This window comes from Hypanus sabinus, chromosome 16 (assembly GCF_030144855.1).
Source record: "Hypanus sabinus isolate sHypSab1 chromosome 16, sHypSab1.hap1, whole genome shotgun sequence".
Lineage (NCBI taxonomy): Eukaryota > Metazoa > Chordata > Chondrichthyes > Myliobatiformes > Dasyatidae > Hypanus > Hypanus sabinus.
The window spans coordinates 76,689,107-76,713,858 of record NC_082721.1 but is presented as its reverse complement, the minus strand read 5'-3'; the positions used below and the strand labels follow the sequence as shown (position 1 = coordinate 76,713,858).

At 41.5% G+C, this 24,752-nt stretch overlaps 1 protein-coding gene across 3 annotated transcripts in view; it reads left to right on the top strand.

The window, feature by feature from the left end:
• The window catches only part of LOC132406463 (cAMP-dependent protein kinase catalytic subunit alpha-like), a 202,435-nt gene that overhangs the window by 159,412 nt on the left and 18,271 nt on the right, over positions 1-24,752 (top strand). For all 3 annotated transcript variants that reach the window (XM_059992181.1, XM_059992180.1, XM_059992182.1), the window contains exons 3-6: positions 6,236-6,364; positions 9,279-9,377; positions 15,923-16,005; positions 22,393-22,519. In XM_059992181.1, coding sequence (XP_059848164.1) covers positions 6,236-6,364; positions 9,279-9,377; positions 15,923-16,005; positions 22,393-22,519 — 438 coding nt within the window. The remainder of the gene's footprint in view (positions 1-6,235; positions 6,365-9,278; positions 9,378-15,922; positions 16,006-22,392; positions 22,520-24,752) is intronic.

The following is a 24,752-nucleotide window of genomic DNA, read 5'->3' as shown; positions in this document are numbered from 1 at the left end:
GGAGCCATGCAGTCCTGAAGGATGGAATCTGTTGCTGGGGCAATGTGAAGTGGAAAGAGCTCAAGTGGCTATGCTGGTCAACGATTTTGTAAATAATTGCATTTTAAATGACCAGGAATTTAGTGGGGACCATGACGCAGTTGCATTTCGAGCTTACTTTCGGCAGCTAGGATCTTTTACACTGTTGAGACATTGCTTGAGAAGTTGGAACAAGGGGAGGTCCAACAGCCAAGTCTCAGAACAACCGGAATTAGTGTAAATAGAAATGGGAGGGTAATGAGTGATCATTCCCAAACCTAAATAAGAAGCAAAAGAGAATAATATTCTAGTTTTCATAAACCGAGTATCATTCTACACTCATTCTTTGATCATTCATGCATATGCAAGGTCATTTATGTCACTCTAATATTTTAAGAATTGTCTTCCGTCCATATAACTTAATCAATTACTGCCCACTTACACTGCAGCCATACTGCAACTATAAATGATTTCCAAGAAGTTACTTAGCCCAAATTGGGCACATATTTCCTCTCCCATTAAAAGAAGATTCAAACTAGTATGTCAGTTCTCAACCTCTTCCAGGAATAGTAGCAAGGAATTTTTTTCAGAAAGTAAAGTTTTAATTGAATATGTCCATTTATCACCATCAAACAGCTGCTGCATTGTGATTCAATTTTAGGCTGAAAATACCTGCATGGAAAGCAGCTCTTTTTATTTACAAACTTTACTTAAATGTTTCATTTAGAAACCCTTGCAATCAAATGTACTAATGGCATTGAGTGGAACAATAAATAGTACCAAAGCTATTAAGTGGAAGACCTTACAAAGGATTGCAAGGACTTCAGAGAGGATCACCAGGGTCTCTCTTCTACCTATCAGACCTGCAAATTGTATACACGAGGCCTTTAGCATTGTCAATGATCTGTCCCGTCCATTCAACAGTCTCTTTGTTCCCCTACTATCAGGCAGGAAGTACCGTAGTATTAGGACAAGAATTGTTAGGATGGGAAACAGCTTTTCTCCCCAGGCCATGAGACTACTGAACTCCCTACCACCACCCAGGTCTCATCACATATGAAGTGCCAGCAACATTATACTGTTTACTTTTTAACTTGTCACAAATGCACCTTATTATTTGTTAATTTATTTATGATAATATTACTTTATGGGTTGTGTGTGAGTTACATGTACTGTGCTGTGACCTTGGTCCAGTAGAATGTTGTTTCACTTGGCATTATACATGTTTGCATAGACATTCATTCTGCGCTTTGAAGTAACAGATGCACAAACACTTCAGGGCCTCTGGGTGACTTACTTTGGTGAAGTTGGGGTTAGGAACTAAAAAGCAAAAAGCACAAACAGGATCTACAGTCAGTTAACTACCTTTCTCTGAATAAGGCACAAAAATGGAACATTTTAATAGAACAAAATATAATAGACTCTGATAATCTGCTACCTATCATTGGGAAATGCTGATGATTCCACAGCACTCTCTCCCACATCCTGGTTTCTGTGCTGCCTGATCACTCACTGGTCCCCAGTGCCTGTGTTCACTTTTAACTCACCTGGTTCTTGAAGCCAACTTCCCTTAATGCCTGCTTAGTTCTGTTTACCATGCTTCCTTTAAACTTACTGAGTTCACTAAAAGGTTACTCTGGAAGATCTATTAAAATGTAGATCATTAAGTTCAGTTCCACCAAAATCCTGAACATGTCAGATTTACAGAGTTTTACTGTATTGGGTACAAAGGACACAGAAGCAATACTCATTGCCACTAATGCCAAATAGTCCTTGCGCATGTCCAGCTATCACCAAACTGCTGTTGGTTCAGACATTCATATCTCCATTCAGGATATCCACCATGATGTACTTGCTCCAGTCTCTGAGTTATCAGACCATGTGCTTGAAGACTGAGAAAGTGGGTTTGGGCCAGCCTCTACAAGGACCTGTCCTCTTCCAGGATGTCAAGGAGTCTCAGTTTTTGGCTGTCGTGGCACTGGTCACACAAAAGTAGTATTGGGATTGCCCATATTGCAGTGTCTTCTACACTGGTGCCTTAACCATCTCCTATTCTTCATCTTGGTTTGACAATTCCTCTGGAAGTGGGAATGCAGGGTTCCCTATCTGGCTTCTCTGAGGAGACCCTGAAAGAGAAGGAATGCTGCTTACGTTTTGTAGTCCTGCAAGAACACCAGTCATACTATTAGATCCTTTTACGAAGCAAACCTCATAACTCCAATGAGAACACTTGCCATGCATTGCAGCCTACATCTTTTTTTTTTGTAACAGTTGATTTCTGGATATGAAGCGTTTTTAATTGTGTCAGTGTGATGAGGTGATGAAGGTAATAAGCTAGGCCAGTTGGACAAGCTTGTGACAGCTAAGAGTTTTCACATATGACTATGAGTATGTGCTTGATCACAGGCATTGACGCAGCCAGTAGAAGCAGTTTTCACAATATCAGTGCCCCTTGCTTTCTGAGTCTTGCCTGGCATTCCACAAGCATCCTCAGCTATTGCTTCTTCATGGATATTTGTATGAGAATATGATCTGAACTAGTGTAGTAATGTCAATGTTAACATGTTTGCCGAGGATTGTAAGCACATGAAGATATGTGTTGATGTTAGACCAGGAAAGTAGTAATGTCCATTTGAGGAGTACCGAGCTGAGAAAGAGGTAAGGCTATATGGCTTCTCTAATGGGGGAGCATGGTAGTGTAGTGATTATGGTTAGCACAGTGCTTTACCAGTGACCTGGGTTCAATTCCTGATGCTGTCTGTAAGGAGTTTGTATGTCCTCCCTGAAACTGCATGCATTTCCTCCCACAGTCCAAAGACAACTGGTTGGTAGGTTAATTGGTCATTGTAGATTGTTCAGTGATTAGGCTAGAATTAAAACAGGGGATTGCTGGGCAGTACAGCTCAAAGGACTAGAATGGTCTATTCCACATGGGTTATCAAATAAATAAATAATTACTAGAGTATATAAACTTTTGACTTTTGGATGGCTGAGGGACCAAGTGCCCCTCAGTGATGTGTGCACAATGGGCTATTGTTTATACTTGATGACTGTCACAATTTCATGTCTTATTGATGTGTAAAGGGGCTGTCAAAATAAGCCCCTAGTTATAAATGCAGTCAGTTCAAGTAAAGACACCTATACCAATGAGTGATGTTGCGTTAAGATCCTGTGAAATTATATCCAGCAGACCTTGGACAAATTCTACATCTCCTGGGCTTGTCTGCGCTGCCATCCAACAGCTCTTGCTTTCTCCTCCAAAGGACTCTATCTGCTGTGACCAAGGGATATCTCCCCCTCAGGTTCTGGAGCACATTTCACCTGTTCCTGGTGACCTTCAACTCCAGTAGACAACAATTATGACATGACAGTTGGGTAGACATGATAAGCGGCCTTCTTGGATATTTATGTTGAAATGAGTGCAAGTTTGAAGAAACAGTTGAAGTGTATCACTGTTGTGTCAGTGTGTGTGAGTGAGCAGGCTGAATGATGGGAGTCATGAGAAAGAAGGGAAGAGGTATGCAGAGCAGTAGGGAATAGGAGAAAGCATGGGGGTGAGGAGAGAAGGGTAGAGGGAGATAGAACAGCAGGGAATGGGGGAGAAGGGCAGGAGAAAATCAGATCAGCAGCAGTGAAAGAGGAAACACCTCGAATAGCAGGGATAAGTTATAGAGGCCGAAGGGAAGGGAGGAGTGAAAGTGAGCAAAACAACTTTTATGAACGAGAGTGAATATATTACAACAAACGTTTTATACTATATAAATGGAGATAAAGTCGAGCTGTATATGCGATGAAATCTGAAGTTTTAAGAACTCTTGCTAATCTCATGAACTTTTTTGGTGTTACTTGTCAGCAATGAATGGAACATTGACTCTAGCAGAGACTTCCCCAGCAACCTGCTGCCAATGTTGACTGCAGATAGCACTGGAAGGCCCCTTGTACAGGGTGCATCCTCTTCTGGGTGATGTTATCCACAAGCCTATGAAAATCCCTGTTGGTAAACATGCCTGTTGTCAGTAATACTCAGGCTACATTGATTGAAAGTAAACCCCAACTGCTGGGAGAGAGCTAGTAACATATGCACAATACTTGGCTGGTGATGTCACAACTGTATGCCTGGGTGTTAGAACCTGTGTGAAATTCAATTAGAGCTTTTTAGTACGGTCCGCTGTTTCTGAAGTGACATGGTATTACATAAGAAAACCTAATACCCCTTTTTTCAAATGGTACTGTTAAATTTTGTAATAGTTTCAAAGTTTTCCAAACTGTCATCAGGATGACAGATGCCAGTTTTTTTAACAGCCAAAAACAAGTGAGTTATTAGTGGTCCTTAAAGTGAGAAAAGGTAATGCATTATTTCAGGACCAGGAGGCAGAATCAAATAGCTGGGGGGATAGACAACTGTAGAGATTCTGTGTTAAATAAGGAAGCTATCTAGAGTAGAGAAGTGTAGGTCTAATTAAGAGACTACCATTTACCTTCCTCAGCCACTTCCTCCCTCAGGGCAGACTCAGGATATGAGGGGTGAGCGGATGAAGGGATTAGGAAAACAGTCAGATAAAACTTTCTTATTGATTATAATCAGAGGTTTATGAAGACTACAAAATGGGGAACAAATATTTCAGAATAAATGTTCTTCTGAGGGAAATGTTCTTTGTAGTGAAATATGACAAAATTGTGCAAGAGGATTTGGGGTGAATGTTGTTACTGAGGCTGGGATTCACTTCAGACAGTTCAAGAGAGGATGGTGGTTTGCCCTTCTCATGAAGGATCTTAGGATTGGGTTTATGGAGTAGTAAAGAGTGAACTCATTGAATTAATGTCTCTTATGCAGGGCATATAATGTCCACTATAAGATTCGCTAGGGAGGAACCAGGTAGGTCAGGTTTCACTAACTAGGAACTTCAGAAGCAAGAGTAGGCCAGTAGTCCCATGAAGCCTGCTCTCCTTTTCGATTTGATCTTGGCTAACCCAACTTTGTCCTCATCACTACGTTCTCCTTTTCTTCCCATACTCCTTGATGTCCTTGTATTCTGTTAGTCCCTACTCTTGAATTTAAAATGACCAAAAGAGGAAGTAAAGGCTCCGTTGGTAACAAAGGGTTTAGGCAAGTGGTTGTGCTTTTAGTATGTTGCTATTGTAGAGGAATCCTGAATAATTTCAGAGCAATTGAAGGATGCAGTCCTAATGTAGCAAGTGCTTGGTTCAAACATGGTGGCTAAATGGCCTATTTCTGTGCTTTGAAACTCTCCGATTCCATGATCTGGTGCTCAGCTCTTTCTATCGGTGAAGTGATTATTTAGTGAGGCATATATGAAAGAAAAATTGGTTCCTTTTGATGTTATTTCAGTAAGCAAAACTATTTCAGCCCCATTTTTCTTTAATTTCTTTAAAGTTAAATATAAAAAAATTGAAGAAGACATGCAAACGGTAAACTACATATTGATGCAGAGCAGAGCCATCTGCTGGTGCATCAAGAGAGCAGATGATTCGATTATTGAACAGGATCAATAGAAAAACAATGCACAACCAGTAAGGATAAGTCAGCTTGTTCCTGCAGACTTTGTCAATATATTCTTACACTTCATTAAATTTTTAAAATTGTTCTCGATGTGATACTTGCTTTCCTCCCTCAGCGTCTGTACTCAGCATTTACTCAGCCTCAGTGAATATGCCTCCATCTGAGTGTAGACTTGCCTTTTCTCTCTAAATATCTCTCGACGTGCAAACTCGCACCCATATTTTCAGCCACCATATGCTGACAGCATATTTGAGGCCACCAGGTCTTGCTAATCCACATGAATTTGCTGCTCTCATAATCAATATCACTGATAAGTATTCTTTTATCTTTTCCTTTTAATGTTTGACATGATTATTCCCTTTCTCAACACTGCTTCTGGCTCTGGAAGAGAAATCACATGAACCCCTACAGCTACATTTTCAAATTTACTGCACATTTTTTTTTACAAAAGGTGTAATTTCCAAACTGAAAGTGTCTAGTATTCTCAAGGTTGATAAATGGTTGTGCTGTACATGTGTTAAATGTTTCAATAAAATGTTTCACTTCTAACATTGTCAGCATTGTTTCTAAGTCATAAGACCCAACTAGTTGACCTATTATACAGGGAATCATGAACTGAGCATGAGTGGAATGCTGAAGTGTAACAATGAGCAGTAGATTTCATAGTGTCACTGACGGACTTTGCTTATGTTGCAGAACACTGCAAGTTTGGATGACTTTGAAAGAACAAAAACACTTGGTACAGGGTCCTTTGGCAGAGTGATGCTGGTGAAGCACAAAGCTACAAAGCAGTTTTATGCAATGAAGATACTGGACAAACATAAGGTGAATGGATTGAATTTACTTTGTTTCATTATCTTAAAGAACTAGAGCATTTATAGCCAGGGAGATTTCAGTTTAATAGTCTCTATGTTCATCCAGTGTCTCCACTAATAAACAAACGCTATTGTTAGGTTGAGGTTATTAGTAATGCAGGCACGGTTCATACCAAAAGAATTTCCAAATAAGTTGTGGAGACAAAGTAGAATAATCAGTCTTTTGTGATTTGGATCCACAGACATTAGAAACTACAAGTCCTCTACATGCTCCTGGGGCAATTATTTTATTTTACTCTTCAAGGAGTTAAAGATAACTCCTATGAATAACCTACCTACCATTCATCCACAAATACCAATTATTGTGTTCTTCAGTTAATTCTTTTTATCCAGCTTCATATTGAAAGCAATTATTACATGCTATCTGTTTATTTACTGGGACCATTGCATTGCAGCAGTTTAAGTGCATGAAGGTCTCAAAGTTAGCTCAGTATTCTATCATTGGTCTGGTTTAGTTGGAAAAGGTGTACAGACATGCTTATCTGTTTTCCTGGTGAGAAATCAGAGCTTTAGAAGATTTCCTCTCCAACACTTTTCAGAGAAATGACACTTGAGTCTATTGTTAAGTTGTCCTTTTGATATATATATATATATATCATGTAAATGGCAGTGTATGTGATAAGTATTGACATCAGCATGAAATTGAGGAGCAGAGCAATTTCTGTACTTTCTCACACTCCTTGTCCAGTTTAAAACTGAATACCGACATTGAGAAAGGTGTAACAGAAAAAGAACATGCTCATAATTGAACTGAGAATGACAGATAGGCAGGTGAGAGGATCAGTAAGACAAAATGAGGAAAGTATAAATGAAAAAAGCATTCTGAAATACTGAGGGATAACGTTAGACCATAAGATATAGGAGTAAAATCAGGCCATTTGGCCCATCAATGGATCTGGGGTTGAGAAGGTAAATAGCTTTAACTTCCTCGGCATCCACATCACCAAGGAACTCATGTGGTCTGTACACACCAGCTGTGTGGTGAAAAGAGCACAACAGCGTCTCTTTCACCTCAGACAGTGAGGAAGTTTTGTATGGGCCCCCAAATCCCAAGAACTTTCTACAGGGGCATAATTGAGAGAATCCTGTCGGGCTGCATCACTGACTGGTATGGGAACTCTTCCTCCCTTAATCGCAGGACCCTGCAGAGTGGTGAGAACAGCCCAGTGCATCTGTAGTTGTGAACTTCCCATGATTCAGGACATTCTCAAGGACAGGTGTGTAAAAAGGGCCCGTAGGATCATTGGGGACCCGAGTCACCCCAACCACAATGTATGCCAGCTGCTACCATCCGGCAAACAGTACCACAGCAAAAGCCAGGGCCAACAGGCTCTGGGACAGCTTCTTCCACCAGGCCATCAGACTGATTAACTCGCGCTGATTTGAGTCTACTCTATACTACATTGACTGTTCTATTTATTATAAATTATTATGATTGCACATTACACATTTAGATGGAGACATAACGTAAAGATTTTTACTCCTCATTATGTGAAAAATGTAAGAAATAAAGTCAATTCAATTCAATTCGAGTCTGCTCTGCCATTTCATCCTGGCTGATTCATTACCTTCACAGCCCCAATCTCCTACCTTCTCCCTGTATCCCTCCATGCCCTGACTAATCAAGAATATATCAACCTCTGCTTTATATATACCCAATGACTTGGCTTCCACAGCCACCTGTGGCAGTGAATTCCAGAGATTCACCACTGTCTGACTGAAAAAAAAAATCCCTTTATTTTGAGGCTGTGTCCTCTGGTCTTAGACTCCCCCTCCATCCTTTCAAATCTACTTTATCAAGACCTTTCAACATTCCATTTTCTCATTCTTCTGAATTCCAGTGAGCTAGATGATGAATTGCAAAGCAAGCCACCAAGATTGTGTAGAATTGAGTTGATTCTGTGTGCACAATGGAGTATTATGCTTTGCATTTAAAAATTACTTGACAATATTTGTACTTACAACATGCTGTACTGAAAATGAAAGTGGATGAGCTATATAACTGCAAGTACTTTTCAGTAAAACACTTCAGTAGCAAGTAGGTTCATCACAACAAAATGGGAAATTGCATTTGGGGAGGAATGTGTGAGGTTTTATGAGGATTGACTGTGCAGTATACAGGAAGCACACTGACTGATACAGTATATACGTCTCCAGGCCTGTCTCAGTCTCTTTTGGCTGAAGTAGGAATTCCTGCTTCTCATAGCCAATTGTAATGAATTCTCAAACAGATCCAAGGCTGAAAACACTGTATAAATTCACATACAACTTATTCATGATCTATATATGGGGCATACATACATAAAGCTGTTTTGAATGTATGTTATATAAACACAGACATCCTAAAGGCCATGAACAGGCATAGATTTTTTTAACTGATATTGACCATGACAGGAAACTGAAGTGATTTTCCCCAAAAGTGTAAATTTTCTATATAAAAAAGGAAGATTTAAGAGACCCAGGGTGTTGGTAGTTGTGCTCTTAAGAGTCCAATTCAGCATTTAATTTATAATCTTATGTAAACTTGATGTAATTTATAGTTTTATTGCTATATATTGCAGTGTACCTCTGCTGCAAAGTTCACAACATATGCCTGTGATATTAAACCTGATTGTGATATGCATGCAGACAGATGACAATAGTTTGTCATTCATGCCTAGAGCTGAGTTTTAATAGAATTGGAATAAAATAGCTCAAAAGGTTATCTGCCAAATGGATATGCTCGTCTGCCCAACTACGCTGTCTTCTGATCTGGTAAACGAGGTAGGGAGTGCATTTATCCCCTCAAACTTACCACATCTAAATATAACAGAAACAGTTCAGTTTTATAGCTAATACGGTCTTTGCTTTTCTTTGTCACCAAGGTGGTAAAACTGAAACAGATCGAGCACACGCTCAATGAAAAAAGGATTCTACAGGCTGTCAAGTTCCCTTTTCTGGTGCGACTGGTATTTTCATTCAAGGTGAGTGTTGTGTTATGTGTGAAACACGCTGCTTTTCTCATTCTCTTTCGTGCTGATATATTTAGGCTTCTGTGGGATGACAGTTGGAATAAGCAATGGGAGGAGAACAATTACAATGGAGGACTGCTACAAGGTCTTCAGACATTTTCAGGTTTCCATGGCTTTACAATTGGTACTGAAGAAAGGCTCAAAGAATTTACCAAGTAATAAGAAGAAATAGAGTCCAGTTCACACTGAAATCATTTCAATCATTTATTTCAATGATTTAAATAGTTTTTCAATTACAGTGATTGGCATTAATGCTCCCTTTAATTTGTAATGACCAGTGTGCGCAAAAATCTTGTACTGTGCAATTTTTTTTGCCCAGTGACAACAACATGAAATAATTTCTTGTATAAAAACAGTATAAATAAGCCAGTTCTAAAATCTGCAGACAAATCATTGCAAGCTCTAGGTTGTCAATGAAGGAACATTAATTGTTGTACTTTTATACGTAACACCAATTATAAGCCAGTTGTATTCCACAAACAATAATAAATAGATTTATTGGTTGGTTACAGAATATTGACCAGCCACTTGTTTTTCTATGCTTTTCTTCAAGTGATTAGCAGAAGTGATTATGATCCCATTGTACTATCAGAGTACTTTGGTTTAATATCTCTTCTGTCCTGCAGAATTTTTTACGGTAACTTAAGGAGATAAAAATTAGATACCAAAAATCTGAAGTGTTGCCAAACTGAGTTTGAGACAAAGCCACTTAGGTTATTGGGAAGGAACTTGATGAGGGAGATTGATTTTCAGTAGTATCTTAAGAGAGGAGGGATGAGAGAGATGAGAATTTAGAATCTAAGCTACTTAAGACATTGTCTGTTGCTGTGTGGTCAAACACAGGTGATTAACAAATAAAGAGTAATTGGAATTGCATGACAACTTTAAAAAATTGCTAGGTTGCAACTCTTTTGAGAATAAATAGAAAGAGGCAGAGGGAAAAATGCATTTGAAAGCAAAAATAAGAATTTCAAAATTTTAAAATTGCCTCAAATCATAAATAAAGCTAAATATGCCATTAAGAACTCGGTTAGATCTCATGCAATAAAGCATAATGTTTGTGGGTACTTTACAGCAAAGATATTCTATAAATATCTGGCCATAAAATTTAATCCAGTAGTATAGTTTTATTCACGTTCTACTTTACATTGGATGAATCACACTAACATACAAATCTTTCTCCTTGGATCATGTCATGCAAAATTTGTCACCATTGTGGAATGTCCATTTCTCCCCATGTCGCAGGGAGCTTTGGACTCCAAATTATGGAGGTTGTGGAACTGTCTCACCTCAAGAAGGAGCACACTGCATTAGTTTGTTAATTAAAAAGGATATTTTGCTGATGTTGGGAAATATGACTAGGCAACATCCTAATCAACTACAGATCTGTAAAACATCTTCAGAAGTGTAAAGAGTGTACTACAATGGATTATGTGTCTTTTTCCAGCTGAGGCTTTCATTCCATGGGTATATAAAGGTGGTGATACTGATTGCACAAATCCAATGATGGAGGCAAGTCCCATATCTTAGGTCAAGAGGTATGGCCATGCCCTTCAACACCAAGCCTATTTACACTGAATTGTCATTTCATGTATGGACTGTCTACTTCATGGACCTAGCAATCACTTTGGCTCACAATGCCCACACCCCAGGATCTCTGCTGAATCTCCCAATTTGCTGCTTAGTGCTGCATCAGAGAAGTCATCTAGTCATTGGACTGTGGAGAAAGATGTGGTTCATCTTGACTTCACTGAAGAACAAGTAGATTTGTGGGCTCTGTCATTTGCCAATATTATATGGAAGCCATAGTGCTCACTGTTTCATGCCTTTGAATCAGCCTTGTTGAGAAAACATCCCTTTCCTGTCACTCAGCTGAGTCCCTTAGGAGAGTATAGATGTGATGATGTTTGCCAGACTTGGTTCCCTACATATAAATCTCTGGAGCATTTGGATTATGAGGACACTGTCATTGACTCTATCCCTGGCTTCAATACCATTATTTCAAATAAACTCCTCTCCCAAACCTGGGACTCAATACTTCTCTGAATCCTCGACACATCCTGACCAACAGACCACAATTAGTAAAGGTAGACAGCAACACCTCCACCACAATCATTCTTGACACTGGTGCCCCAGTAGGCTGCATTCTCAGCTCCCTACTTTCCACCCCATACACTCATGACTGCATGGCCGGATTCTGCTATCACTCCATCCACAAGTTTACAGATGACACCACTGCAGCCAAACATATCTTGAATAATTGGAGTCAGATTACAGGAAAGTGAAAGGAAACCTAATGGTAGGCTGTCATGATAACAATCTTAGTGTCAGCAACATGACAGAAATGGTCATTGATTTTAAGCATTGGGACAATGCACAGACTACTGTTTACATCAGTGGTGCTGACTTGGAGATGGCTTGGGGTTCATGTTCCCAGGAATAAATATCACCAATAACTGACCTGGTCCAACCACATAAACACCATGGCCAAGAAAGTTCATCAGAACCTCTACTTTCTCAAAAACTTAAGTCCCTGTTGACTCTCACCAATTTATGCACCATAGAAAGCATCCTAGACGGATGCATCACAGGTTGGTATGACAACTGTATTGCTTGAGATTACAAGAAACTGCAGAGAGTTGTGGGCACAGTTCAGCACATCATGGAAAGCCAGCTTACTCTCTGTGGACCATGTCTTTACACCTTGCTGCCTCAGTAAAATAGTCAATATAATCAAAGACCCCTCCCATTGGGCAGAGGGTGCAAAAGCCTGTACGCAATGTACCACAGCTTCAGTCCCACTGTATAAGACTATTAAACAGACTTCTTATATGATACGATGCAGTGGATGGGTTACAACAGCAGAAGGCACAAACTCACACTCAGAGGGCCACTTTATTATGTACAGGAGGTACTAAAAGTACCCAGTGTGTATATTCTGCCTTCTGATATTGATTTTCTCTTAAACTGCCTTGTGCAATGATTTGATCAAATAATCTGTATAGTTTGGAGTATTGTAATACTTATACTGTATTGTTTAGGGAATAATGACAAGAAAAAACAGTCTGTACATGCTCAAATGAGTGCTGGAGAGAGAACTTCATTTTTTTTCCCAATCCTGATCCGCGGTAACCTATATACGTCCTCCCATATACTTTAAATCATCTCTAGATTACTTATAATACCTAATACAGTGTAAATGCTATGTAAATAGTTGTTACACTGTATTGCTTAGGGAATAATGACAAGATAAAAAAGTCTGTACATGCTCAAACAACAAGTGCTGGAGAGAGAACTTCCGGGTTTTCCCAATCCGCAGTTGGTTGAATCCGTGCATGCGGAACCAGTGGATAAGGAGGGCTGACTGTACTCACAAAATGCTGGAGGAACTCAGCAGGCCAGGCAGCATTTACAGATAAGAGTAAAAGGTTGCCATTTTACTCTTTCCCATAGACACTGACCGGCCTGCTGAGTTCCTGCAGCATTTTGTGTGATTACTTTGATTTCCAGCATCTGCAGATTTTCTCCTGTTTGTGACTTGGAGTATTGTCTTCAATTCTGTTTGCTTCATTATAAGGATGTGGAAGCTTTAGAGAGAGTATACTGAAATTTATCAGGATTCTGCCTATGAGGAAAGGTTGAGCAAGCTAGTTTGCTTCTCTTTGGAGTGACGGAGGATGAGAGCTTATTTATTCTTATTTATTTATTACTTAGAGATACAGTTTGTAACAGGCTCAAAGAGCCCAACAAGCTGTGCTGCCCAGCAACCCACCTATTTAACTCTAGCCTAATCGCAAGATTACTTACAATGACCAATTAACTTACTAACTGATAAGCCTTTGAACTGTGGGAGGAAATCAGAGCTCCTGAAGGAAACCCATGCAGTCACAGGGAGAATGCCCAAACTCCTCACAGACGGCCCTGGAATTGTACTCCGAGATCCAATGCCCTAAGCTGTAATAGCATTGCGCTAAGTGCTGCGGTACAATGGCACTGTGAGTTGATGGAGGTGTTAAAGATGAAACCCCTTTTTACTGGGCATCTCAGGAAATACAGCTTGTCAGCTTGTTAGCCCCTCGCTAACTGCCACTGGGCTCTGCGGTAAGGAAACCACATTTTACAGGCTCCGTATATCTAGGGTGTGTGCAACTTTGGTCCCACCAAACCCATAAGATTGGGATGTCTCACCCACCCACAGCCCACTTTGTATGAATGCAGTGTGATTTACTATTTACTGCCCCCTGCAATTGGCTGTTGGGGGGGAGAAAACAGATCATAAATAGGCATCCGTTAGTCTCAAGAGACCATGGATTTGCGCCTTGGAAAGTTTCCAGGGCACAGGCCTGGGCAGGGTTGTATGAGAGACTGGCAGTTGCCCATGCTGTGTCTCCCCTCTCTACGCTTTCGATGTTGGCCAAGGGAAGGGCAAAGGCCGATAAAGCTTGGCACCGGTGTCGTCGCAGAACAATGTGTGGTTAAGTGCCTTGCTCAAGGACACAACACGCTGCCTCAACCAAGGCTCGAACTAGCGACCTTCAGATCACTAGACCAACGCCTTAACCACTTGGCCATGCGCCAACACAGCAGATCATACACTGCACACAATTATAAAGGAAGTATATTTATGAATGCTAACCAAAGAGTTAATAAAGAAAAGAAAAAAAACACACAAAAAGGGCTCATTATAATTAAACAATCAAATGTGCACTTAAGTTGGAGCTCATCTTGAGGTTGTCTGTAACTTGCACTGGACCCTCAGTCTGCATGAAGCACACACCACCTTCCGAATGTCTACTCGAAATCCATCACAAACGGATAGGCTCTCCCATGGAGTATTGGTCCTTCCTCCTTGAAGCTATTCATCTGCACAAAGCACCTTGTGCCACATCCTCAGCCATCTTCCATCCTGTCTTCTCCCAGCTACCACCATAAAGACCTCACCTACACCATTGTCCCTCACAAAAAATCTTCCCGCCCAGCATTCTCGAGAACCTTCTCCCAATTCCACCATCCTAATTGGCCAACACCACATTCCTAAATTGAACAACAAAGCCCCTTATCTCAGCTCAAACCTAAACAGGCTGAAAGCAGAACAGACTGCTCTTACAGAACTGTAAAATAAAATACTTACAGCATGCCAGTAAAAAATCTTAACCAGGGTGTTACAAAGATAATAAGCGGAATAGATGGTGTGAACAGGCAGTGTCTTTTTCCCATGTGAAAATGACAATACAAGAGGGCATAATTTTAAGATGATTGGAGGAAAGTATAAGGGTGATGAAAGAGGTAGTATTTTCCCTCCACACCGAGTGTTGGGTGCATAGAATGTGCTGATAGTGTGGTGGTAGAAGCAGATACACTCGGGACATTTAAGACATTCTTAGTTAGGCACATGGATGAAAGAAGACTGGAGGCCTATGTGGGAGGGAAGTGTTAGACTGATCTTGGAGCAAGTTAAAAGGTCAGCACAATATATTGGACTGAAGAGCCTCTACTGTGATGATACTGTTCTATATAAAAATAATAAATCTATGTATTTATCAGTTTACACCACCCTTTAATCCCAAGTGTGCATGTTGGAGCAAGCTGAAAGATAACAGAGTTAGTATTTGAAATAACAGGTGAAATATTAAAGACTGATACGCACCAGGAGACCAGTCAAAGCTGATTTGCCTGAGCAGAAATTTGGTACTGTTTTTGTTTTTAGTTGACAAGATTATCAGTAAAACAACATCTTAATAACAGAATTGTGGCTACTTGAATTAAGTAGCAGAATAGGTTCAGAATAAAATGATTATTGACAGCCCTAGCAGGAAGTCTGATTTTTTTTTTGTAATTTATTTTTTATTGAAGTTCATCATCAAACAGCCATTTCCGTAAGATGTATTTCAGATACTGTACATATATATCATATATTCATACTTACTACAAATCTCCATATAATATTTATCCAATTTACAGTAATGAGTATATGCTATAACATAATTAATTAAATTCCAGAGACATGCATTCCATATCTGTACTTTTGTCTTCACTTCCCTGTTAGTACATTAGCACAATCCACATTCTTATTTACTGGCAATTAATCCTCACTATTTGTTCCCCTACAGCAGTGTGCAAACTCATCTCTGGAAGACCATGAGTTAATTCCACATTTGTCCACTTCTATCAACAATTCTCACTTCTATGACCAAAAATTTATTTGTTTGTAATATTTCTTATAATCCAAGTGTGTGTAGTTGTAGATCTTCTGACATGTCATTCCTACCCTATTCTCATGCTGTTAGCAAGGAAAAGACAACATGAATGGCATAGAATGAAACCGCACTGCAGCTCTGTAAATCTATGCTAGCTAACAATCACCCATTAGCACTTATTTTATTCTCCCTACATTCCCATTGATTCTACTGCTCACCGACACACTAGAAGAGGGTGAATTCATCCACAATTTGTGTTTTGTAGGACTTGTTTTTAATCTGTATACTTTTCCTTTTCAGGATAACACTAATTTGTATATGGTGATGGAATATATTCAGGGCGGTGAGATGTTTTCACATTTAAGGAGAAGCGGGAGGTTCAGGTTAGTGTCATGAACTTATAAGAAATTATGTGATAAATTCATCATGAAGGATTCTGATTTGTTTAATATTGCACAACACCTCAGCATTAAAACATATCCAGTTAACAAACTGACTGAAGACTAATCAGGAAACTGTAACAAGCAGCAGCTGTATTTCTTGGTTGACCAGACACTGAATTAGTTTTGTTATATCAGTTTGCCATTTTAGGCTTTGGAAGTTAAAGCATGTGTTCCAAAGAGCAGAAGTCAGAGAACGATGAGACGAAAAATAGGGTGAGTATACCTGGGCACTTAATGGTCTGTATGATATGATGAGTCAAACTACTAGATGAGTCAGGTAGCATCTGTGATGTCAGAGGAAAGGTCAAGTGTTTGAGCAAAGACTCTGCATTAGGACTCTTGTCTCCATGAGGGTTGTTATGTTCATTATCAAGTCATACTGGACAGAAACCTGCCCTTTGACCCATCATATCATACTAACCATTGTATACTAGTGTCCAGGTATGCTCATCCAATTTGCCAGCACTTGGTCTGTAGCCTTGTACACTTTGAGAATCCAAGTGCTTGTCTAGATACTTATGAAATGTTGTGAGAGTTTCTGCTCCACCACCCATTCAGGGAGTTTTCCAGATTCCAACCACCTTCGTGATGAGAAAATTCCTCCTCATGTCCACTCTAAACCTCTTACCCATTCTCTTAAAACTTTGGCCCTTAGTTTTTGATGCTTCGGCTATAGAGAAAAGTTTTCTATTATTTTTTTAAAAACTGGATAGGTATATGGACAGGAAAGGAATGGAGGGTTATGGGCTGAGTGCAGGTCGGTGGAACTAGGTGAGAGTAAGCGTTCGGCATGGACTAGAAGGGCCAAGATGGCCTGTTTCCGTGCTGTTATTGTTACATGGTTATATCTACCTTATGTACATCCCTCATAATTTTATATATCTCAAATTCTCCTTCATGAGGTCCCATTCTTTTTCTCCATGTCGCTCTTTTTATAAATCTTTCTTTACCTTCTAAAGGCAGAGGGTGAGCATCCAGAAGACTTGGTACCTATTGGTACCAACAACAGAAATAGGAAAAATGAGGACAATAGACAATAGGCAGTAGGTGCAGGAGAAGGCCATTCAGCCCTTCTAGCCAGCACCGCCATTCACTGTGATCATGGCTGATCATATACAGTCAGTACCCCATTCCTGCCCTCTCCCCATATCCCTTGACCCCGCCATCTATAAGAGCTCTATTTAACTCTCTCTTGAATGCATCCAGAGACTTGGCCTCCACTGCCTTCTGGGGCAGAGCATTCCACATATCCACCACTCTCCGGGTGAAAAAGTTTTTCCGCATCTCTGTTCTAAATGGCCTACCCCTTATTCTTAAACTGTGGCCTCTAGTTCTGGACTCACCCATCAGCGGGAACATGCTTCCTGCCTCCAGGGTGTCCAATCCCTTAATAATCTTAAATGTTTCAATCAGATCCCCTCTCATCCTTCTAAATTCCAGTGTCTACAAGCCCAGTCGCTCCAATCTTTCAACATATGACAGTCCCACCATTCCGGGAATTAACCTTGTGAACCTACACTGCACTCCCTCAATAGCAAGAATGTCCTTCCTCGAATTTGGAGACCAAAACTGCACACAATACTCCAGGTGGGGTCTCACCAGGGCCCTGTACAGCTGCAGAAGGACCTCTTTACTCCTATACTCAATTTCTCTTGTTATAAAAGCCAGCATGCCATTAGCTTTCTACACTGCCTGCTGTACCTGCATGCTTACTTTCATTGACTGATGTACAAGAACACCTAGATCTCGTTGTACTTCCCCTTTTCCTAACTTGACTCCATTTAGATAGTAATCTGCCTTCCTGTTCCTGCCACCAAAGTGGATAACCTCACATTTATCCACATTGCTGCATCTGCCATACATTTGCCCACTCACCCAACCTGTCCAAGTCACCCTGCATTCTCATAACATCCTCCTGACATTCAGGAGGTCCTGAAGAAAGCATTTAAGGAGTTTGGTAGTAAGTTGAAAAGCAGAACCTACATGGTAGCAGTCTCTCGATTGCTGCCTGTGCCCCACACCAATGAGAGTAAGAATAGGATGATTTGGTAGATGAATGCATGGCTGAGAAACTGATGCAGTGAGCGCATTTTTAGATTTCTGGATCATTGGGATCTCTTCTGAGGAAGGTATGAAGGTATAAAAGGAACTGGTTACACCTGACCCTGAGGGTGATCTATATCCTTGTGGCAGGTTTGCTAGAGCTGTTGGGGAGGGTTTAAACTAATTTGGCAGGGCAGATGGGAAATGGAATGATAGTACTGAAGATGGGGTAGTTGGTTTACAAACAGAAGCAGTAAAGGAAGGACAAGCAGATGATAGGGCAAAATTGCAGTCAGTGGGATGAATTGAGGTGTAGAAGGGAGACAAAATCAAAAAGGGTGTTGGATACAGGATTGAAGGCTTTATATTTGAATGCACACATTCAGAATAAAGTAGAGGATCTTGTAGCACAGCTAGAGATTGGCAGATACGATGTGGGCATTACTGAGTCATGACTGAAAGAAGATTATAGTTGGGTGCTTAACATCCAAGGATACACATTATATCAAAAGGAGAAGCAGGTAGGCAGAGGAGGGTGGTGTAGCCCTGTTGTTAAAAATGAAACCATAAGGACTCTTATGTTAGTCCTGGGGAGAGGGCTGGGATTTCAATATGCAGGTAGATTTGGGAAAGTTAGGTTGGTGCTGGATTCCAAGAGAGAGAATTTATAGAATGCCAACAAGGTGGCTTTTTAGAGCAGCCAAAACGAGAGGACATGATTTGAGAGTTAGGGGGCAGAAGTTTAAGGGGAACACGAGAGGGTATTTCGTTACTCAGAGAGTGATAGCTGTGTGGAATGAGCTTCCTGTAGAAGTAGTAGAGGCCAGTTCAGTTGTGTCATTTAAGGTAAAATTGGATAGGTATATGGACAGGAGAAGAGTGGAGGGTTATGAGCTGAGTGCGGGTAGGTGGGACTAGGTGAGATTAAGAGTTTGGCACGGACTTGGAGGGTCCAGATGGCCTGTTTCCGTGCTGTGATTGTTATATGGTTATATGGTTGTGGTAAAGCCCACTCAGGGATCAGCTATCCTGGTTTGTGTGTTGTGTAATGTACTGGATTTAATTAGGGAGCTTAAGGTAATGGAACCCTTGGGAGGCAATGATCATAATATGATTAAATGCATTATGCAATTTAAGATGCTTCTTTATATGCTGTAGGTCAATGATTTGGATGGTGGAATTGATAGCTTTGCGATCATGTTTGTGGACAATACAAAGATAGGTGAAGTCACAGTTCATGTTGAGGAAGCAGGGAGACTTCAGAAGGACTTGGGCAGTTTAGGAGAATGGGCAAAGATATAGCAAATGGAATACAGTGTCAGGAAGTGTATTGTCGTGCACTTTCACAGAAGGAATAAAAGCATGGATTATTTTCTAAATGGGGAGAAAATTCAAAAATATAAGGTGCAAAGGGATTTGAACGTCTTCATGCAGGATTCCCTAAAGGCTAATTTACAGGTTGAATTGGTGGTGAAGAAAGCAAATGCAATGTTAGTATACATTTCAAGGCAAATAATGTAAAGTATTATAATATTTCTTAATGTAGTACATTCAATATATAAATAATGTACAATAATACTGGCTATAAATGCAATGATGTAATGCTGAGGCTTTATAAAGCACTGGAGAGGTCTCACTTGAAGAATTTTGAGCAGTTTTTGGGCTCCTTATTTAAGAAGGGCTATGCTGACATTGGGAGGGTTCAGAGGAGGTTCAGAAGAATGATTCCAGGAGTGAAAGGCTTATCGTATGAGAAGCGATTAATGGCTTTGGGCCTTTTACTCGCTGGAATTTAGAAGAATGATGGGAGATTCATTGAAACCTATCGAATATTGAAAGGCTCAGATAGAATTGATGTTTCCTATAGTGTGTGAGTCTAGGATCAGAGGGTACAGCTTCAGAGAAGAGGGACATTGTTTTAAAATGGAGGTGAGGAATTCCTTTGGTTAGTGGAATTCATTACCACAGACAGATGTGGAGAATTTAAGTTGGAGTTTGACAGGTTCTTAATTTGTCAAGGGAAGAAGGGTTATGGGGAGAAGATAAGAGAATGGAGTTCAGCGGGAAATGGATCAGCCATGATGGAAAGTTGGAGCCAACTCGAGGGGCCATATGGTCCAATTCCTATGTCGTGATCTCTTGGTCTTATGTTTGATCACTCTTCCTCCCTTTTTTTTCTGTCTGGTTCTCTCTACACTATATCCCTCCCTCTCTACACTCTCTCTCCCACCCACTCTCCATTCTCCCCGCCCACTCTCCATTAACCCCACCCCCTCTCCGCTCTCCTCCACCATCCCTCTCTTTCTACCGCCCTTATTCTTCCTGTCCCGCCCTCCTTCCCTCTCACTCCTCAGCCCTCTCCCTTGCTCCTTCGTTCTCCCTCCCCACCCTCCCTCCCGTTTGCCAACCACCCTCCCCCTCCTCGCTCTCATGCCCTTCCCTCTTGCTCTCCCACCCTCCTTCCTCCCCATCGCTTCAAAGCTCTCCCTACCCATCACTCCTCTGCCTTGCCCCCTTGCTCTGCCGCCCCCCTTTTGCTCCCCCGCCCTCCCACTCACCCTCCCTCCACTCTCCTTGCACTCTTTTCATGCCACCGCGCCCTCACTCCAGCCCTACCTCTCCCTCACTCCCCTGCCCACCCACTTGCTCCCCTGCCTTTCCTCTGGCTCTGCTGCTCTCCTTCCCTCTTTCTCTACAGCCCTCCCTCCCCTCGTTTTGCAGCTCTCCTCTCCCTCGCTTTGCAACCCTCATCCCCCAGGCTTCGCAGCCCTCCCTACCCCAGGCTTTGCACCCCTCACTCCCCCGCTCTCCCATCCTCCCTTCCCCTTTGCCCCCCCGATCCCTCGCCTCACTGCCCCCCGACTCTATCCCCCGCCCTCCCGGACCCCGTGCACCCTGCCCTCACCCTCACTCTCCTGCCCCCCCGCCTTCCCCCTTGCTCCCCACCCCCCCATTCCCTCTACCCTGCCCTCCCACTCACTACCCCACCCTCCTTTCCACTCACTCCCCCACCCTCCATCCAACCCTTACCCCGCCCTCTCTTCACTTTTCCCCGTCTTCTCTCCACTCTTTCCCGTCCTCGCTCCACTCTTCCCTACCTTCTCTCCATGCTCCCCTGCCCTCCTCTCTTTCCCTCTCACTACCCCACCCTCCCCCTTCCTCTGCTACCCTTCACCATCTTCCCTCTCGCTCCCTTGCCCTATTTCTCATCTTCTCCTTTGCTCTGTTACCCTCTCTTTCCCTTGCACCCCCACCTATCCTCTCACTCTTCTGCCCTCCTTTCCTTTCATTCCCCCAGCCCTTCCTTTGGCTCACCCCACCCTCCACTCTGGCTCACCCGCCCACCCTCCTGCTCGCTCCCCCACACTCCCTCTCCCACCCGCTCCCTCAGGTCACTCGCACCTGATCTCTCAGATCTCTCACACCCCTTCCCTCCCTTCCTCTCCCCAGGCCCCCTTGTTCTTGTGGCCTCTCCTCCCCATTGGCCCTATCTCACATTGCTGTATCCCAATTCTCCCTCTGTGCTTTCCAACCCTTGCCCTCCCTCCCAGTCTCCTTGCTCCCCACTGGCCCCCTCCCATCAATCAATCTCTCCCCCTCCCTTCCCTTTCCCCCTACCCCTCTCCCTCTCTCCCTCCCTCCCTCTCTCCCCCTCTCCCCCTCACTCTCTCTCTCTCATTCTGTTTTTCCAACTCCCATTCCCTGTATATCTTTGAATGACTCTGTACCGCACTGATGTTTATTCCTCTCCAAAAAGTACCTAATCGTAAAATGCTCTAAATGTGTTACTCCATTAAAGCCCAAGATGTGCAGCAAGCTGGATGATAATGAGTAAAAGAGAGGAAATAGATGTGATGAAAATAGGTCTGAGTTTTACATGTAAATTGAAATGGAGGCAATGCATTTATCTGCAGCTGCAAAAACCAAACAGCGCTGTCGATCAGGGGTTACTAACAAAGGCTGCTTTGACAGATAGCATGCTCAATAAATGAGAATAATACGGCCTTGTTTAAATGTCCAGGGTCATTATCCGTACACTCTGTTACATAGCTATCTCTGAACAAATTCTACTGGGCAAACGATAATCCTTAATGCAGCCATTTTTCTTTTCTTCTTGCCCTTCAGTTTTACATTCTTTTCTTCCAAAAGTTTCCTTCAGTTGGCTAAGCTGGGCACCAGTCTGCACTGAGATTTTTGTGTCTCTGGAACTCGCCATATTGAACAAAATGTTTCATACCTCACTGCTGTTGAGACTGAATCTAATTACCCTTTTCTTATTTCCAGTGAACCTCACTCACGATTTTATGCGGCACAGATTGTACTCGCCTTCGAATACCTTCACTCACTAGATCTTCTGTACAGAGACCTGAAACCTGAAAATATACTGATTGACAGTACCGGCTATATCCAGGTACAGTGTGATGACTGTTTGTACAGAGAAAATCTTGAAAAGGAAGGATCTGCGATATACTCAGCCTAGGTACAGTGCAGAGGCCTGGGCTCAGTGTGCTCCCAAGCATTTGAGCAAGACGGAATCACTCTGAGAAGCTCTGTGTCAAGGAGCAATGGCAGGAAAGACTCAGAATCAGGTTTAATATCACTGGCAGATGTGCTGAAATTTGTTTTGAGGCAGCAGTACATTGCAATACATAATAATAGAGACAATAACATAATAAGAAGTAGATATGTATTTAAAAACGGTAAATTAAATACAGTATGTAGCCCAAAAAGAGATTTAAAAAAATACCAAGGTAGTGTTCTTGGGTTCATTGTCCATTCAGGAATCTGATGGCAGAGGGGAAGAAGCTGTTCCCAAAATGATAAGTGCGTATCTTCAGGCTCCTGTATCTCCTCCTTGATGGTAGTAATGAGAAGAGGGCATGTCCTGGGTGATGGGGGTCCTTAATGATGAATGCCGCCATTTTGAGGCATCGCCTTTTGAAAGTGTCCTGGATGCTGTGGAGGGTAGTGCCCATGATGGAGCTGGCAGAGTTTACAATTTTCTGCAGCTTATTTTGATCTATGTTCCCCCCCCCCCCCACAATGATGCAGCCAGCTGGAATACTATCCATGGTATATCTGTAGAAATTTGTGAGTGTCTTTGGTAACATATCAAATCTCTTCATACTCCTAACAAAGTATAGCTGCTGTCATGTTATATTTGTAATTGCATCAATATGTTGGGACCAGAATAAATCCTCAGAGATTTTGACACTTAGGAACTTGAAACTGCTCACCCAGAGGACTAGTGTATGTTCCCTCAACTTCCCCTTCCTGAAATCCACAATCAATTCCTTGGTATTACTGATATTAAGTGCAAGTGGAGCACAGTAAAACTCTAATAATCTGATACCCACCTGTTTTTGAATTCTCGATGATTCAGCATCTGGAGCCCCAGCTAACATTTGCCATACTCCCTTCTAACTCCCCGGTGCATCATTTCCCATATATTCAATTTACCAGGAGCCTAGTTCCAATGCTCCCATTTGATTCACTGAAGCTCCAGTTCCTACACTGTTTTTACAACTGACCCATGCTCCCTTTAAACTTGGGTTAACTCACAAATTGCTGAAGGAACTAGTAGGTCGTCTCAGCCTGAAGTGTCAACTAAATTTTCCCTTATAGATGCTACCTGGCCTGCTGCTTTCCAAACTCTGTGGTCTCTATTGTGTCTCCCTTTAAACTTTCCTGGCTCACTGAAAAGTTATTAGGTATTAACATGAATAACATCCAACAAGTTATCCGAATCTGACAATCCAGTACCACCAAAGGTCTTGAAGGTGCTGGATTATTGAGGTTTGACTGTACACTGTTATATAAGAAATATCTGGTGCAGTTTGGTTGTGAAGTAGGTCTGATGAGTTCAGTACTTCCTCTAGCATTTGTGAATTTTGTGTGAATTTAATATCAAAGTACAATTATATTACCATATACAACCCTGAAATTCATTCTCTTGTGGGCATTCACAGTAAATACGGGAGATACAATAGCATCAATTAAAGATCGTCCCCTATAGGACGAACAGTCAAATCAATGTGCAAAAGACAACAAACTGGGCAAATGCAATAAAAAGAAGTAATACGAAGAAAAAATAAATACCAAGAACATGAGATAAAGAGTCCTTGAAAGTGATTCCATCAGTTGTGGGAACAGTCCAGTGATGGGGAAAGTGAGGTTGAGTGAAGTTATCTCCTCTGGTTCAAGAGCCTGATGATTGAGGGGTAATAATTATTACACCTCAACCATCAGACTCTTGAACTGCAGCAGGCCATAAGCTTTGGATAGATAAGACCTGTTCAAGTGAGCATTAAAAGACCTAGCTATTCAAAATCAAACTTAATTGTAACATTCAGAAGTACATAGATATTAATACATCTGTCTTTTTGTATCAGCTAAAACGATCTCAATCCTTGGAATGCCATTGTTGTCCTTTCTGGCTGGATCACAGGGCCCACTCTAATCAAAGTTCAAATTAAATATAATATCAAAGTACATACTGTACTGTGCAGAAGTCTAAGACACATAAATATAGCTGGGTGCCCAAGTCTTTTGCAAGACTGTAGTAATTTTATGTATTGCACTGTACTTATGCTGTTGCTGCGAAAGAAAAATGTTATGACATACGTGAGTGATGAGAAACCTAA